General features: G+C 38.1%; 1 protein-coding gene across 1 annotated transcript in view; it reads right to left on the bottom strand.

The window, feature by feature from the left end:
* Cul3 (cullin 3) overlaps positions 1 to 18,176 on the bottom strand; it is a 344,806-nt gene that overhangs the window by 41,615 nt on the left and 285,015 nt on the right. The window contains exon 16 of the mRNA XM_090375913.1: positions 9,883 to 9,955. Coding sequence (XP_090232039.1) covers positions 9,883 to 9,955 — 73 coding nt within the window. The remainder of the gene's footprint in view (positions 1 to 9,882; positions 9,956 to 18,176) is intronic.

Below are 18,176 nucleotides of genomic sequence, written 5' to 3'. Positions count from 1 at the left end.
ACTGACAGAACATTACTCGTGCAGGGTGATCTGCTGGTGACAAGGCCTGTACCTGTTGCAGATGGTAAGGATACAGTTGGTGTTCTCGCAACACTCTCCAAATCGTTGAACAGCCAGTTGCATTGCTATTCTGCGTGTGCTGATTCCAGGAGTGGCATGCACAACATCCAAAATCTCCTCCTCTACTTCAGGAGTCGTAGATCTTGGTCATCCTCTGTCGGCAGCACGAGGTGTTAAGGTCCCATGTTCACAAAGGCGGCGATGGATACCTTCAAATGCTTTTCTGTCTGGATATCTTCGTTCTGGGAACCTTTCGTGGTACAAACGACGGGCCTCCAGAGAAGGCCTGGCAAAGTTTTGCCGTTCGCCAAACCATACATAAAGTCCATATCTGCTTGCTCCTGATTTGAGTACATGGTCAGAATGGAAAACCACCAAATTCTGTCAATACCTTGTGATGAAGGAAACCACCTGCGGGAGATGAGACATTCTAGTTAATAACTCGAAAACCAAGCATTTCCAGAACTATGTTGATATAAAATATTTTTATTGTCTACATATGAGGAACTCGTTCCTGAAGTTATGCCATGTATTTTTGAGACACCCTGTATAAAAGTCTGGTAAAAGCAGCATTCTGTTATAATTTCAGTGCACAAATTCTGTCAAAATTAATAAAAATTAGTGAAAAAATTAAATTTTCTTTTGTAATTTCTGAAGAAACCTGATGTGACGGAAACAAATGGAAGTCATTTTTGAAATCAGTATTAAAAATGATTCAGAAACGCCCATTTCAGAGAAAATAGTAAATTTTTTTCAAAATGCAGAGTAGTATAATCTGAAACAAAAAAGAGCAGGTAAAAACAAACTGTAAAAGAGGCATATAATTCACTTTGATGCATTTAAAGCTCTGTTTGCTCAACTCGCAGAATTTTAATTCAGAAAAAATCTATTTCTTTCATTTTGTATTAAAATAATGAAATAACTTTATTAAACACATTTTAAACAAGACAGCTGTTCATATTTAAACCATTTTGCAATTAACATTAGCATTAGTAGAGGCGTTTGATGCAAGAAAGCAAGCTTATACAGCATCAGCCAAAAAAAAAAAAACCCTTCACATTTCACCCATCCATTTGACAGGCCTGCCTCGAATTTATTTAAGCTATCAACTTCCACAATGACAGATGGAAGTTTGTTCCAACAATCAACCTGCTCGCGAAGGCAAATTTCCACACATCTATTCTACAACTGTCTTTCCTCAATTTGAATTTAGCATTAGCAAAGGCGTATGATGCAAGAAAGCTAAAAGCTTATACAGCATCAGCCAGGGAAAAAAAAAAAACAAAAACAATTTATGTCCACTCACATTTGTAATCTGAGCAAGAGAAAGAATCCCATCAGCAATGAGCCTGCTCAAACCATTTAAGGCCTTATACACCTCAATCAATCACCTTGCAGATGATCTGATTGAGGTGTTTAAGGCCTAGTCTCCAGATGCTGCAATTTGCAGAACTTAAGCTTTTCATTCATTCCTCTCACCAATCTGGTTGCACTTCTCTGTACTTGTTCTAGCAACTCTACATCCTTCCTAAAATGAAGCCTTTACGCAGTACTCAAGGCATGGCCTGACCATTGCCTTATACAAAGGGATAATCACTTCCTTTTCCCTACTAGAAAAATTCCTGTATATCATTAACAGGACCCATGACCTGCTCTGGCAGCCTGTCTGCACTACTCAGAAAACTTCATATTTGACTGCAGAATTACCCACAAATCTTTTTCATTCTCTACCACTGAGTGTAGTACCACACAGTTGGTATATTTCTCTGGAGTAATTGCTAACCATATGCAGTACTTTCCATTCATCAATGTTAAACTTCAGTTGCCACTTCTCAGCCTATCTGCCCAACTTTTCTAGATCCTGTTGCAATAGCTCTTTTATTCTTTGTTAAACTATAATCATGCTTAATATTTTGTCATAACAGGTGGTCACAAGTTAAAAATATTAACCCAGCAATTTTCTGTTAAGAAAATTGCTGGGTTTATATTTACTATTCTGTTGACAAAAAAAAAAAAAAAAAAAAGTCTTATAAGTTATGAAATATTGAGCTATCCTCTTTCGTGAAATAAATAAACATTAATACACAAAAAAATCTGAATTAGAGGTCAGACAACTTGACTGGTTAGATCAGTTAATGCTCTTATTAGAAACAACAAACTCAAACTGATTTTCTAATCTGAATAGTGTTGTACAGGATGACTGAAAAGTCCTCTGCAATAGTACTAGACATACAATATTCACTTAATTGGCAAATATTTTACATATAAAGTTGCAAATACTATGAGCCCAATTTAGAGTAAGTGCTAAAAGTGATGTCCACCTTTTTACTGACTCAGAAACTCCAAAAGTATTGTTGCATTAAAAACAGCAAAAATAAATAAAAATAAATAAAGAAAATAAATAAAAGACCTGTGAGTTTAACTTCTGTTCCAGGAAAATTAATGGAGGCACTGGTTAAAGAAGCACTGCAGGATCATCTAGACAAGACTTCAGTTTCCCTTAAAACCATGCTGTGCCCGAGCATGGTTTTGTTAAGGGAAAGTCTTGCCTGACCAACTTCATTGGATACTATGATGCAGTCACAAAAGAACTGGATGCAGGGAATAACTTTGATATTATATATTTGGATCTTAGAAAGGCTTTTGATACTATTGCACATGGAAGACTGCTGCTCAAATTGGAGCAGTGGGGCATTGGAAGCAAATTGCTGCTATGGTTAAAGGGATGGTTGAGGGAGAGAAGACAGAGAGTGGTAATCAATGGACACTGCTCATCATGGACTAATGTTATTAGTGGAGTCCCTCAGGGTTCAGTGTTGGGTCCATTGTTGTTTTCTGTATTCATAAATGATATTGATAATGGTATATCAAGCTTAATGTCCAAGTTTGCAGACGATACAAAGGTTGGCAGGGTTGTTAAGAACACTACTGACAGTATGCTGCTGCAACAGGATCTGGAAAGGTTAAGCAGATGGGCTGAGAGGTGGCAAATGAAGTTTAACGTTGACAAATGTAAATTACTACATATGGGAAACAGTAACCCCAGAGAAACTCTGTGGTACTACACTGACAAGGTATAAGGTATGTTCGTTCTCTACCACTGTCAGTGGTAGAGAATGAAAAAGGACCCGAGGGTAATTGTGCAGGCAGATATGAAGTTTTCTGAGCAGTGCAGGTGGGCTGCAAGAGTAGCTCATGGTGTCTTGTCAATGATATACAGGAATTTTTCTAGCAGGGACAAGGAGGTGATTATTCCCTTGTATAAGGCAATGGTCAGACCACACCTTGAGTACTACTGTATACAGGTCTGGAGGCCTCATTTCAAGAAGGATGTAGAGCTGCTCGAACGAGTACAGAGAAGGGCAACAAGATTAGTGAATGGAACAAAGGATTGCTCTTATGGAGAAAGGCTTAAGTTTTGCAAATTACAATGTCTGGAGACTAGGCACCGGCGAGGTGTATAAAGCCTTGTATGGTTTGAGCATGCTCAATGCTAATGGGATTCTTCCTCTTGCTCAGAATAATCACCTGAGAGGGCATAAATTCAAATTGAGGAAAGACAGATGTAGGATAGATGTGCAGAAATTTGGCTTTAGCCAGCGGGTAGTTGGTTTGTGGAACAGACTTCCATCCCTTGTTGTGGAAGTTGATAGCCTAAATAAATTCAAGGCTGAGCTGGACAGATATTTGGAACAAACGGAGGGGTGAAATGGGAGCAGTTTTTTTTTTTTTTTTTTTTGGATGATGCTGCATAAGCTTGCTTTCTTTCTTGCATCATATGCTTCTACTAATGCTAATGCTATTTGCCAATAACTACTGCAGAGAGCCTGAAGAGAAGCAAATCAGCCAGAAATTGTAATAAAAGAGAATTAAGTAACCTGACAGTATCGCACAAAGTCCAAAATTCTACAAACCAAATATCAAACAACGTAATTTGCGAGTTGTGTAATTCAAGAAAAAATTTCCCAGAGAAGATCGACAGACAAAAAAAAACTTCAACAGTTGTTGCCACAAAGGAAAATTTAATTGGAATTCAGATAAGAATTTTCAGACCTTTTTCATGAACTTATGTCAAACCCAAGCTTATAAAACTTTATAAAACATTATAAAACTTTGAGAAAGAAAATCAAAACTTACATCATCATTATATAATTAACCGATTCAATGGATACAAAAATTTATGATATAACTAATATTGGGAACCCTTACTAATTTAAAGCTCATAGTCAAGTTTATCAGTGAACCTCTCATCTTCATTGAACTTTGAAATTTGGCGATTCTTGGAAATCTACACAATTGTACACTTCTTATAGAAACTAGGCAGTTGATGCACACATTAGATTTTCAGAAAATAATCTGTTCTCAGGATGGCAGAATGGCACCCATGTTATACAACATTAAAGTAACTTTGCACATTGCAACTGGCAATGCTGAAGAGGTGCTAAATGCCACCTCAATTCAAGCAAGCAAAAAAAAAAAGCATTAAATAAAATAAAATTTATTTTTTTTAAAAATACAAAATAGTTAAGAGGCTTACACTCACTCAGGCAAATGCAAAAAAAAGCTCTGTTGCTCAAAAAATTGCACAACTGTTGCCAGTAACAAGTAAAGAAATTCCCCAACTGCATCTAATCTAATGGGCAAATATACAGACATACAAAGGGTACTAGGAAAGTTTTGCAATACAGCTTTGTTTATTTAATTTTTTCAAAGTAATTTCCTCTACATTCAATACACCTCTCCATCCTCAGAAACCAATCTTTAAAGCAGTTCTGCCAAGTTTCACTAGGGAGTAAAGCACACTCGTTGTCCCAAGCCCGTAGAAGGTCCTTATCACTGGAAAACTGCCTCCCTTTTAGCTTCATTTTCACATGCGGGAACAGTGCAAAGTCGCAGGGAGCAAGGTCTGGACTGTAGGGAGGGTGCTCGAGAAGTTTCAGTCCTGTCGTGGTCAAATATTCGGTGCAGGCTTTGGCGCGGTGAGCTGGAGAATTATCGTGATGGAGGTACCAGGTGTCCATTCTTGACTTTGGTTGCAGGTTGTTCATAGATCCAATGACTTTAGGCAGGCATTGTTCAGTATACCACTTAGCCGTGACTGTCTTCTGCGTGTCCAAAACGACACGTTCCACAATTCCACTCGATTTGAAAAATACAGCTATCATTTTCTTCTTTACAGATCGGGATTTTCTGACAATTACGGGTGTATCGTCATCATCAAAGACCCAAACTTTGTTTTGAGCCTTGGTCGGCAGATCGTAATAGTACAGCCAAGTCTCGTCACCTGTCACGATGTTGTTCACATACCGAGATTGTCCCTTATCAAACTTTTTTAACATCTCCCGGCACCAAGTCACACGTCGTGTCATCTGCTCTTCAGTCAGTTGATGCGGCACCCAGAGAGAACAAAGTTTCTTCACATGCAAATGATCTTGGAGAATCGATCGAATTGCTGGTGCATTTAGGCCCAAAATATCCTCTATCTGTTGGTAGGTCACTCGCCTGTTTTCGTCAAGCATTTTCCTCACAGCAGTAACGTTTTCCTCCGTAACTGACGTTCGTGGCCTTCCCGGCCTCTCAGAATCCTCCAGAGTGAAATTTCCCCTTTGGAATTCTCTATACCACCTGAATATCGTTGTACGATGTGGACAATCATCATCTAGTGCAAGAGTCATTTCTTCTAAGCACTGGTCTATGGTTAAACGACGCACGAAATTTTACCGCAAAACTGTCCTTATCTCATTTCGTGACCACGATGCCATCGCAAGCACTTTACACTCTCACTACTAATGAATAACTGAGCCCATCGACTTGGCGCGGCAGCTACTATGCACGTATGAACATGTCTCAACATGCAGCAACAAGCAGCCTCCTGTGATTCATTGTTGTGTCATATTGCAAAACGTTCCTAGTACCCTTTGTATATAGCATGATCTGTTTTCTACCACCCACCTGGCGGTGGAAAACAGGAGATCACGTCTTTGAGATTCCCTGGGTAAGTGCTGGCATTGCTTAATCTGTTCGGTATTTTTAATTAAGTAATTAATTTATTTTATTTGGTATTAATGTATTAATGATCTTGGTAAAACACCTCACCATTCCCAACACGCTCCATTCAATGCCTCCTGTGGTCTTCCGTCAAAAGGATGTCAGAAGGATTTTGACGAATCTGGATGCTAAGAAAGCTCCAGGTCCCAATGGTATTTCTCCTCTTGTTCTCAAAACCTGTGTTCCTGAACTTACTCCTATTCTTTGCAGCCTTTTTTCACTTTCTTATTCCAAAGGTGTTTTTCCTTCTGCTTGGAAATTTGCTCATATCCAGCCAGTTCCTAAAAAGGGTGACAAATCCCTCCCATCAATTATCGTCCCATTGCAATTACTTCTACTCTTTCTAAAGTAATGGAGAAATCAATTAACCGCCAACTCTTAAACTACCTAGAAACCTTCCATCTGATCAATGATCGCCAGTATTGATTCCGTCAGTATCGATCCACTGGTGACATTCTGGCTTATGTTACCCATTTATGGACTAATTCAATGGAAAGGTTCGGGGAAACACAAGTAGTTGCTCTTGACATCTCAAAGGCTTTCGATCATCGTGTTTGGCATAAAGGTCTTCTAAACAAGCTTCCTTCTTATGGTTTGTCAACTGTTTTTAGTAATTGGTTATCCAGTTTTCTCTGTGATCGCTCACTGAGGGTGATGGTAGATGACTCTCTGTCTTCTACCTTCTCCACTAATGCTGGTGCCCCCAAGGTTCAGTTCTTTCCCCCACTCTTTTCCTCTTGTATATTAATGACCTTCTTCCATTGACTGGAAATCCTATCCATAGTTTAAGCCGATGATAGCACATTGCATTCCACTTTCCATTTTGAGAAACCTTGTCCTGCTCAATCAGCTTCAATTTTTCAAAAATCTGCTACCAATTCCTTAAATGCCGATCTTCAGGTAATTCTCCAGTGGGGCAAAGACAACTTAGTTGATTTCAACCCTTCTAAAACTCAGTCTTGTCTTATATCTCGCAAAAAGGATTCTTCTGCTCCTATGCTTATCTTTAGTGACATTCCAATTTCTAGAAAAAATGATATCTCTTTTGGAGATTACCCTGACTTCTAATCTCTCTCTTGGCACAAGCATATTACAAATATTGCTTCCTCCGCATCTAAAAAACTTGGTTTTCTCTTTCACTCTTGGCATTACTTTTCTTCCAAACAGCTGCTCACTCTGTATAAATCGCCCCTACCATGGAATATTGTTCCCACATCTGGGGTGGTGCCCCCAAAACCTCTCTTAGGCTTCTTGATTCCATTTAGAGGAGGGCAGTTAGGTTAATTAATGATTCATCTCTAACAGAGTCACTCCACTCGCTGTCTCATAGACGTACTGTTTCTGCTGCATGCCTCTTCTACAGATACTTCCATGGGCACTGTTCTTCTGAATTGGCTTCTATAATTCCTGCTCTCTCTTTCGAAAGGTCCGAACATGTGTCGCCACCAGCCAACATCCATTTACTGTCCAACTTCAAACTCACAGAACCAACTTTTCATCTTCTTCATTTATTCATTCAAATGCCGTTTTCTGGAACAACCTTCCTTCATACGTATTTCCTGAAAATTACAGTCTACAGAAGTTAAAGTCCAATGTCAACAAATATCTTCTTTCGTCTTCTCAACCTCCAACCCAAGCACGGTACTAAGTACTATACCTCTCGTGTTTGGGGTTTACATAAAAAATAAAAAATAAATAAAAAAATTAGTAGAGGCACATGATGCAAGAAAGCAAGCTTATACAGAATCAGCTTAACACACTTTCCAGCTCACCCATCTATTCACTCCGTAAGTCTGTCCAGCAGTTCTCTGAATTTATTAAGCTATAAAATTCTACGACAGATGGAAGTTCGTTCCCACAATCAACCACCAGCTGGCTAAAGGCAAATATCCAAAAATATATTCTACAACTGTTTCCTCAATTTGAATTTATGCCCCCTCAGGTGCATATCTGAGAAAGAGGAAACATTCCATCAGCATTGAGCTTACTCAAACAATTCAAGGCCTTATACATCTCAATCAGATCAGCTTGCAGATAACTAGTGCCCAGACACTACAATCTGCAGAACTGCCTTTCTTGCTAGGAGCAACCCTTTGTTCCCCTCACCAATCTCATTGCCCTTCTCTGTACTCGTTCCAGCAGCTCTACATCCTTCATAAAATGAGGCCTCCAGACCTGAATGCAGTACTCATGATGTGGTCTGACCATTGCCTTATATAAAGGGATAATCACCTCCTTATCCCTGCTAACAAAATTCCTGCATATCACTGAAAAGACCCCATGAGCTGCTCTGGCAGCTTGTCTGAAAACTTTATATCTAACTGCACAATTACCCCCAGGTCTTTTTCATTTTCCACTCCTCCGAGTGTAGTACCACACAGTTTGTACATTACTCTGGGGTTAATGCTACCCATATGTAGTACTTTGTATTTGTTAATGTTAAACTTGAGTTGCCACCTCTCAGCTGAACTTTTCTAGATCCTGTTGCAATATCACACTGTCATTAATAACCATGCCAACCTTTGTATCATCTGCAAACTTGGACATTATGCCTGATATAACCTCATCAATATCACTGATAATACAGAAAACATCAATGGTCTGTACACAAGACGCTGGGGACTCCACTAATAACATCAGTCCACAAAGAGCAGTGACCACTGACCACTGATTACCACTGTGTCTTCTCCTACTCAACCATCCCCTTTATCCATAGCAGCAACTTGCCCTCAATGCCATATCACTCCAATTTGTACAGCAGTCTTCCATGTGCAACAGCATCATAAGCTTTCTGGAAATCCAAGTATATGATATCAAAATTATTTTTTGTATTCAGTTCCTCTGTGACCATATCATAGTATCCAATCAATCTGGTCAGAGAAGACTTCCCCTTAACAAACCCATGCTGTGTCTTGATCTTGTCTAGATGATCCTGCAATGTTTCTTTAACCACTGACTCCATTATTTTTCTGGGAACAGAAGTTAAAACAACAAGTCTGTAATTACTTGTGTCACCTTTTGATCCTCCTTTTTGAATTGGGGATACATTTGCACATCTACAGTCCAAGCGAACCTTTCTGAATCCAAGGATGATCCCATAATAATGGCTAAGGGTTTGCTTACTTCCTTTGCTGCCTCCTTTAATATATCTGAATAGATCCCATTCACCTCAGATGCCTCTCTTATTTTGAACTCTTAACAATATCTCCTCCACTTTGCTCTCAGTTAATAAAAAAATCATTTTGCTCCCTGTTAGAGTTTGATAAACTTGTGGCTTCCACTTCCATACAGAATTCCTAATGTGTGAATGTAGATGCAAAATACTCATTCAGTTTGCCAGCTACCCAAGTAGGATCATCAACTGTCGAACCATCGATATCAAGTGGACCAATCTGATTCATCCATCTTTCTTCTAGAGTGGGATGAATTCTATTTACATAAGGAAAGAAATCGTTGCTATGTTTCTTCGCTAAAGATTTCTCGTAATCTGCCTTTGCTTGCCTAACCTCCTTTGTGACTTGATTACAAACTAGGTTATATTTACCCTAGGCTTCTGTGTTGTCTGATATTATGAATCCCATGCATTTTTCTTCTGTGCCACAAACAAAGTCTCTCTCATTTTACTCACAAGTCTGAAATAAAACATTTAATATTCCATACAATGGCAGATATAGTATTTTATGGATTTAGCCACCAATAAATTATTATAATGAAAATGAATATAAATAAGTGCAGGTGGACTTTCACCACCTCCATATTCTGATAAAAGGATATTCATGTTTTCGATCTTCATCAACCTTGCTTCTTGTTTCTTTCCTTTCTGGTTCTGATTCGCCTTTTGCAGCAACTGAAAAATAAAGCAAAACTTTTATAAACATATATGGATCATTCAAATTATCAATGAAACATTCAAATGTCTTAGTGTCAAATTAAAACAGCACTAAAGATACATTCATATCACTCCATAGATAGTAAATTGAATGGTCAATAGCAGGAGGGGAAAAAAAAAAAAAAAAAACCCCTAACAGTGAATAAAGTCAACTTCACTAATTTTTATCAATAAAAACTGCTAGCTTGGGAGGGGGGGGGGGGGGGAATTCACAGCCTAAAAGATTAACAGTAGCCATAGGCAGAGGTGCTAGGAGTTTCAGGGACTGCTGTGAGCCATCATGGAACAAATAAATACACGGGCTGTGTTAGGGTAACTAAGAATAAGAACAGGTGCATATGTATATTTGCATGTACACCAATGCTACGAGTATAGTAAATAAATTTGACGAATTTAAGGTGGATACTGTTCGGATATCAGATGTGGTGCCACACAGATATAAGCAGTGCAGAATTCGAATTTGGGGAGTACAATGTGTACAGAAAAGATAGACAGCAGTGTTCTCCCCAGAATATTTTGCCAGCCGGGTAGGGAAGTGCAATACTTTGCAATATTATAAAATTTTCTGTTATTTATAAATGTGACTTTAATTGCAAAATTTAACATTATATTGATTTAATGATAATTTGTGCAACAAACATTGAAAAAATTTAATATTGACTAGTGTTATTTTTTTAATGGAAAAATTAAAATTTCAATGCATATACAGGCGGGCCTCGATTAATGCGATTAATTCGTCCCGCGAGCTCATCGCGCAAAACGGAAACGCGTTAATCAAATATAATAACCAATTGGAAAAATTATAATTGGTCCTTGACCTTCTGGAATGTCCACAAAGAATTTTAAAAATACCTTTTAAATAACTTTTTAACTGTATATAATGTAAAAGATAATGAAAATAAATATGGAATTAAATGTTTATTGCATAAAACAGCAGTTCTTAAACTGTGCGCCGCGGAATATTTTAAATTTTCGAGGGAAACACAGCGATACTCGACATCTGTTGGACACCGCACGAACTACTAGCTCGAGGTAGTTTGGTGTCAGCATTTCTTATTAAGTTGTTTGGACCCAACTACTAAACGAAACTGTTAGGTATTTCTTTTGGTCTGGGTGCACCTTGAAAAAATTACTGAGACAGTAAAGTCGCCATGAACAGAGAAACTTTGGGAACCTCTGACATAAAATACACAATGAAGAAATTACTGTTGCAAAAATATTTGAACAGTGTTGACTTTCTCTTTTCATCAATCAATTTCCGATAGCCGACAACAATCTCCTCTGTGTCCTGGCGAAATAAATATCGCAGAGAACATCAAACTTTTTGTCTGAGGTTCTATGCGATACGAAAGATTTCATCTAATTCTTTTACCGTTATCTCCTTCGCGGTAACATTTTCATCTGGCTCATTTAAAAATTTGAATTTTTAAATGCAAGTCTGCATTGACTTTATTAGCAGGAGACAAACACGTCTTCCAATGGTTGATGGAACACACCGAGGCGGGCAGCAGGCAAACGTTTGTTTATTGACCGCACGACTCGCGGTAAGCTTAACGCGCGATTCAAATCTTTTTCAACTATCGCATAAAAAAAAAAAAAAAAAGATCGCGTTAACTGGAAATTTGCATCATGTAAAGTGAAAAGTGGTATCATTTTTCAAACAACGTTAACTAAATATCGCGTTAATCGAACTCGCGTTATGCGAGGCCTAGCTGTACATAACACACTAAATTTAACAAATAAGGCATTTTTATTTAAAAAGTAAAACGTTTTAATAATAAATTTAAAAAAACAATTTTATTAGAATTCGGGGACACCTGGTCCCCACCCCCTGACTCCCAACCTTGGTGTGCCAGGGACAACTTTATTACCAGAGACACCTACTGGGGCTATCAGGCAAGCCTGGAAGCCCCAAGGTGTTTTAGGGAAAGGAAGTGGAGATAAGAATGAGCAGTATGGGGATTGGAAAGTTGGATAGAAGATAAGGAGAAGAAGAATAGACATCCCCTGAAATAGATTTCAGGGAATTAAAATACAGTAACCCCCCACTATTTGTGGTCGCTGATTTAATATAAAATGAAATCTAAAAAAATATGAATTTTAAAGCACCATGAACATGTTACACCATAAAAAATATGGGGGCATGGCTAAAATCATCTTTCCTGGTCAAAACAGCGCTCAGTGGGTGGGGGAGAGGGATGACAATCACAAGCACAGATGCTTCCAGCTAATCCTTGTTCAATACGTGTTATATGCTTGTCATGCAAATTTTTGCTTTTAATCGTTTGCTTTTAATTGATATGTTTACGAAAGTGAAAAATCAACCGTTTTGTAGTGTATTATTGTAAACAGACTTTTTCCTTCTGTTTGGAAATTTGCTCATATCCAGCCAGTTCCTAAAAAGGGTGACAAATCCCTCCCATCCAATTATCGTCCCATTGCAATTACTTCTACTCTTTCTAAAGTAATGGAGAAATCAATTAACCGCCAACTCTTAAACTACCTAGAAACCTTCCGTCTGATTAACGATCGCCAGTATGGATTCCGTCAGTGTCGATCCACTGGTGATATTCTGGCTTATGTTACCCATTTATGGACTAATTCAATGGAAAGGTTCGGTGAAACACAAGTAGTTGCTCTTGACATCTCAAAGGCTTTTGATCGTGTTTGGCATAAAGGTCTTCTAAACAAGTTTCCATCTTATGGTTTGCCAACTGTTTTTAGTAATTGGTTATCCAGTTTTCTCTCTGATCGCTCACTGAGGGTGATGGTAGATGGCTCTCTGTCTTCTAACTTCTCCACTAATGCCGGTGTCCCCCAAGGTTCAGTTATTTCCCCCACTCTTTTCCTCTTGTATATCAATGACCTTCTTCCATTGACTGGAAATCCTATCCATAGTTTTGCCGATGATAGCACATTGCATTCAACTTTCCATTTTGAGAAACCTTGTCCAGCTCAATCAGCTTCAACTTCTCGAAAATCTGCTGCCAATTCCTTAAATGCCGATCTTCAGGTAATTCTCCAGTGGGGCAAAGACAACTTAGTTGATTTCAACCCTTCTAAAACTCAATCTTGTCTTATATCTCGCAAAAAGGATTCTTCTGCTCCTATGCTTATCTTTAGTGACACTCCGATTTCTAGGCAAAATGATATATCTCTTTTGGGGATTACCCTGACTTCTAATCTCTCTTGGCACAAGCACATTACAAATATTGCTTCCTCTGCATCTAAAAAACTTGGTTTTCTCTTTCGCTCTCGGCGTTAATTTTCTCCCAAACAGCTGCTCACTGTATAAATTGCAAATCCACCCTGCCATGGAATATTGTTCCCACATCTGGGGTGGTGCCCCCAAAACCTCTCTCAGGCTTCTTGATTCCATTCAGAAGAGGGCAGTTAGGTTAATTAATGATTCATCTCTAACAGAGTCTTCCACTCGCTGTCTCATAGACGCACTGTTTCTGCTGCATGCCTCTTCTACAGATACTTCCATGGGCACTGTTCTTCTGAATTGGCTTCTATAATTCCCGCTCTCTCTTTCAAAACAGTCCGAACACGTGCCGCCACCAGCCAACATCCATTTACTGTCCAACTTCAAACCCACAGAACCAACTTTTCATCTTCCTCATTTATTCATTCAACTGCCGTTTTCTGGAACAACCTTCCTTCATATGTATTTCCTGAAAATTACAATCCACAGAAGTTCAAGTCCAATATCAACAAATATCTTCTTTCGTCTTCTCAAACTCCAACCCAAGCACAGTACTAAGTACTATAGGTTATAATACCTCTCGTGTTTGGGGTTCTCATAAAAAAAAAAAAAAAAAAAAAAAAGGGGATGAATCAGATTGGTCCACTTCATATCGATGGTTCGACTGTTGATGGTCCTGCTCAGATAGCTGACAAACTGAATGAGTATTTTGCATCTACATTCAACATGAAGAATTCTGTAGGGAAGTGGAGGAAAGAAGATTATTAAACTGTAACAGGGGGCTTAATGATTTTGTAATAACTGAGAGCAAAGTGGAGGAGAATTTTGTTGAATTTCAACATAAGAAAGGCATCCAGGGTGGATGGGATCTATCCAGTTATATTAAAGGAGGCAGCAAAGGAAGTAAGCAAACCCTTAGCCATAATTATGAGAGCATCCTTGGACTCAAGAATTCCCCACAGAATGTAGATGTGCAAATGTATCCCAATTCAGAAAGGGTGATACGAGTAATTGCACACCTGTTAATTTAACTTCTGTTCCGGGGAAAATAATGGCGTCAGTGGTTAAAGAAGTGTTGCACAACCATCTAGACAAGACTGCAGTAATAATTCGGACACAGTATGCGTTTGTTAAGGGAAAGTCTTGTCTAACAAATTTTACTGGATATTATAATGTGGTTACAAAGGAACTGGATGCAAAAAATAATTTTGATATCATGTACTTGGATTTTAGGAAAGCTTTTGATACAGTTGCACTTGAAGACTACTGTACAAATTGAAGTAGTATGGCATTAAAGACAAGTTGCTACAATGGATAAAAGGATGGTTGAGTGGGAGAAGACAGAGAGTGGTAATATATTTGACACTGCTTTTCGTGTACTAATGTCATTAGTGGAGTCTCCCAGGGTTCAGTACTGGGCTCACTGTTGTTTTGTATATTTATCAACGATATTGATGAAGGTATATCGGGTTTAATGTCAAAGTTTGTGGATGATACAAAGGTTGGCAAGGTTGTTAATGACAGTGTGCTACTGCAACAAGATCTAGAAAAGTTGGGCAGATGGGCTGAGAAGTGGCAACTGAAGTTTAACCTTGTCAAATGCATAGTACTGCATATGGGTAGAAGTAACCTCAGAGAAATGTACCAACTGTGTGGTACTACACTTAGGTTGGTAGAAAATGAATAACTTGGGAGTAATTGTGCAGTCAGATATGAAGTTTTCTGAGCAGTGCAGACAGGCTGCCAGAGCAGGCCGTGGGGTATTGTCAATGATATGCAGGAATATTGGTAGTAGGGAAAAGGAGGTGATTATCCCCCTATATAAGGTAATGGTCAGGCCACACCTTGAGTACTGTGTACAGGTCTGGAGGGTTCATTTTAGGAAGGATGTAGAGTTGCTGAGCTAGTACAAAGAATGGCAACAAGATTGGTGAAGGGAATGAAGGGGTCCTCTTACCAAGAAAGGCTAAGTTCTGAAAATTGCGTTTGGAGACTAGGCAACTACGAGGTGATCTGGTTGAGGTGTATAAGGACTTGAATGGGTTGAGCAGGCTCAATTCCGGTGGGATTACAAATGTGAGGGGGCATAAATTAAAATTGAGGAAAGACAGTTGTAGAATGGTTGTGCGGAAATCTTCCTTTTGCCAGCAGGAAGTTGCTAGCTTAAATAAATTCAAGGAGGAACTGGACAGACTTTTAGAGGGAATGGATATGTGAAATGTTTTTTTTTTTTTTTTTTTTTTGGCTGATGCTACATAAGCTTGCTTTCTTGCATCACATGTCTCTACTACTACATGAAACATGATATGCCTTCATTAATATAATTAACAAAAACAGAAAACAATGGACCCAACAACGAACCCTGTGGAACTCCAGTAACAACATTAGTCCACAATGAGCAGTCCTATAATAATTACTCTCCATCTTCTCCAACAGAACCATCCTTTTATCTATAGCACTAACTTTCTCTTAATACCACACTGCTCTAGTTTGTACAGCATTCTTTTATGTGGAATGTTATCAGAAGTTTTTCTGAAATGTAAGTGAACACAATGTCAAAATTATTTTTTTGCATCCAGTTCCTTTGTTATTGCATCACAGTATCTAGTCAGATTGGTCACATAAGATCACTCTTTAATTCACACTCTAATTATAATGTAGTCCAACTGGACTGCAGTATAACAGCATTACTTTTTTAATCAATACCTGCAATATTTTCCCTGGAACCGAAGTCAAGATAACATGTTTGTAATTACTCATATCACCCTTTACGACTTGCGGATACATATGCACATCTCCACTCCACAGGGACCTCCTCTGTGCCATGAATGCTCTCATAATTATGGATAAAGATTATGCTTAATCTCCTTTGCTGCTTTCCTCAATATAATTGGAAAGATCTGATCACAACAATACTTTTTTATGTTTAGCTTCAGTAATTTCTCTTCAACTTTCATCTCAATTTTAACAAAATTATTTAGCTACCTGTTATAATTTGATGCCTGTGCACTGATGCCACTCATGGCAGAGTGACCATGAGTGGCTTCAGTACATCTGACATCCACTTAAGTCAGAGCCTTGAATAGTAACTGTCGGTTTGTATAAAAAGTCTAGTAGCTTGTATGATTATTTCACCGAATGCTTCATATTTAGAAACGCTTTCCTGAATGCTGTTGGTAACATCAACAGTTGATCCCACTGCAGTAATACTTACAAAAACAAAGACCTTTCCCTTTGCCCTTTACAGTAGTAAAACACACCTGAGTAATTCTTGATGGCTTTATTGTTGAAAATATACAAATAAAACACATTAGTTAAGAAAAGGAGGAATTGCACTTTTGTGCTGGTACTCTCTGTTGCTGAATCAACTATATAAATAGTTATATATGTATTCATCACACTCGCAGACAAAATCAATGATCGAATGCACTCCGAAACTGGAGGCCCGTGGACGTCAAAATACATTGAATCACTAACACTAATTTTTCAGTGAGAGAAGACAATAAGTCCGTACTTTAAATAAAAACAAATTAAATGCTTTGAAACCAATTTACATAATGAATTCATTCTTTTAACTTTAAAAACAAATATTAAAACATAAAAAACATTAAGAATTCTCTGAGTCATTAAGAAACTAAAAGACTTTTTGTCACTTCCCTGAAGCGGACGCGGCTTTTCATTGTGACAGAATTTATAGCATGGAGATTAGTTTCAATCTTGGTGCATACGTGTGAAAGACCATGCATCTGAGATGTGGTAGGGGCAACATACATTGACTGAATTTTGATGTAATTTAATTTATGATTACACCAAATTTGGTGTAATCATGTTGGATAAGTATTTTTGCTTCATTGAATAGAAAGGTGTCGCCTTTACTGATCACATGGAATGCAAGTTCCGAAGAGGAGGAGTGGAATGAAAGGGCAGACTTTGATTATTTATTTATTTTTTTTTTGGTAGTTGTTGCTGCATAGGCTTCTGTGGCCATAATGCACCTCCCAAGGTTTTTGCAGTACTTTGATCCAAGCCCAAGGCAGAAATCGAATCTGCAACCTTTTGGTTGCCAGGCAGGCACTTTACCCACCTGGCTAGCCCAGTCGGCGGCGGACGTTGAATGTTGCTTCATTCTCGTATTGAGTGAACAGTGAGTGGATCTCTGGTATGAAGAGTTGCAATCCTTGCAAGGTACACTGTGGACTAAATCATTTAATTGGAACATGGTAAAAGATTGGACTTCTTGATTATTAAGGGCTGCATGTAGTTCATTGTGGGTTTGGCTGTGATTTTGAATTGTGTGTCTTTGAAAATACTATTTAGTTGTTTGAACCCTTGTTCAATATGCAGTAAAGCAATAAAATATTTTTTTATGTAATAAAAAAAGTTGAATATACTTTGGACATTATCTGGGACATGTTGAACAATAACTCCTTACCTGTTAACCATACAAAACTCCCAATTACAGCTATTTTCAATTCGATAAAACTTTTAACTGAAGCGAATTATATCACCTTCCAAAGTAAAGTATTCAAACAGTTTTTCGGCCTACCAGTTGGTTAAATCTGAGTGGTTTGCTATCAGAAATATATCTTACCACTATTGAAATAATACATTTCACACCCTTTCTTCCATGTGTCACCTACTATGGTAGATATCTCGATGATATACTTTGCATAACAAATGCAGGGACCATACAGGACATTTTACAGAACTCTAATAATATCCAGGCAAGATTAAACTTTACACTAGATACAAAAATACTGAAACAAAATCATTACATTTTTTTAAATTTCACTCTCACTCGGGTTATGAACAAAATTCAATTTAACATATACAGAAAGGTCACCAACACAGGAATGCTTCTTCATTACAATAGTTATCATCCCTTCACCTATAAAAGATCCATTATCCTAAATCAATTTCTCAATGCCTACAAATATTCAAATCAGCCCTGAACACAGAAATACAAACATT

The sequence above is a fragment of the Mastigoproctus giganteus genome, chromosome 6, assembly GCF_048544385.1.
Source record: "Mastigoproctus giganteus isolate SK-2022 chromosome 6, ASM4854438v1, whole genome shotgun sequence".
Classification (NCBI taxonomy): domain Eukaryota; kingdom Metazoa; phylum Arthropoda; class Arachnida; order Uropygi; family Thelyphonidae; genus Mastigoproctus; species Mastigoproctus giganteus.
The sequence above is the reverse complement of the archived record's forward strand: the minus strand, read 5'-3'. Positions and strand labels throughout refer to the sequence as shown.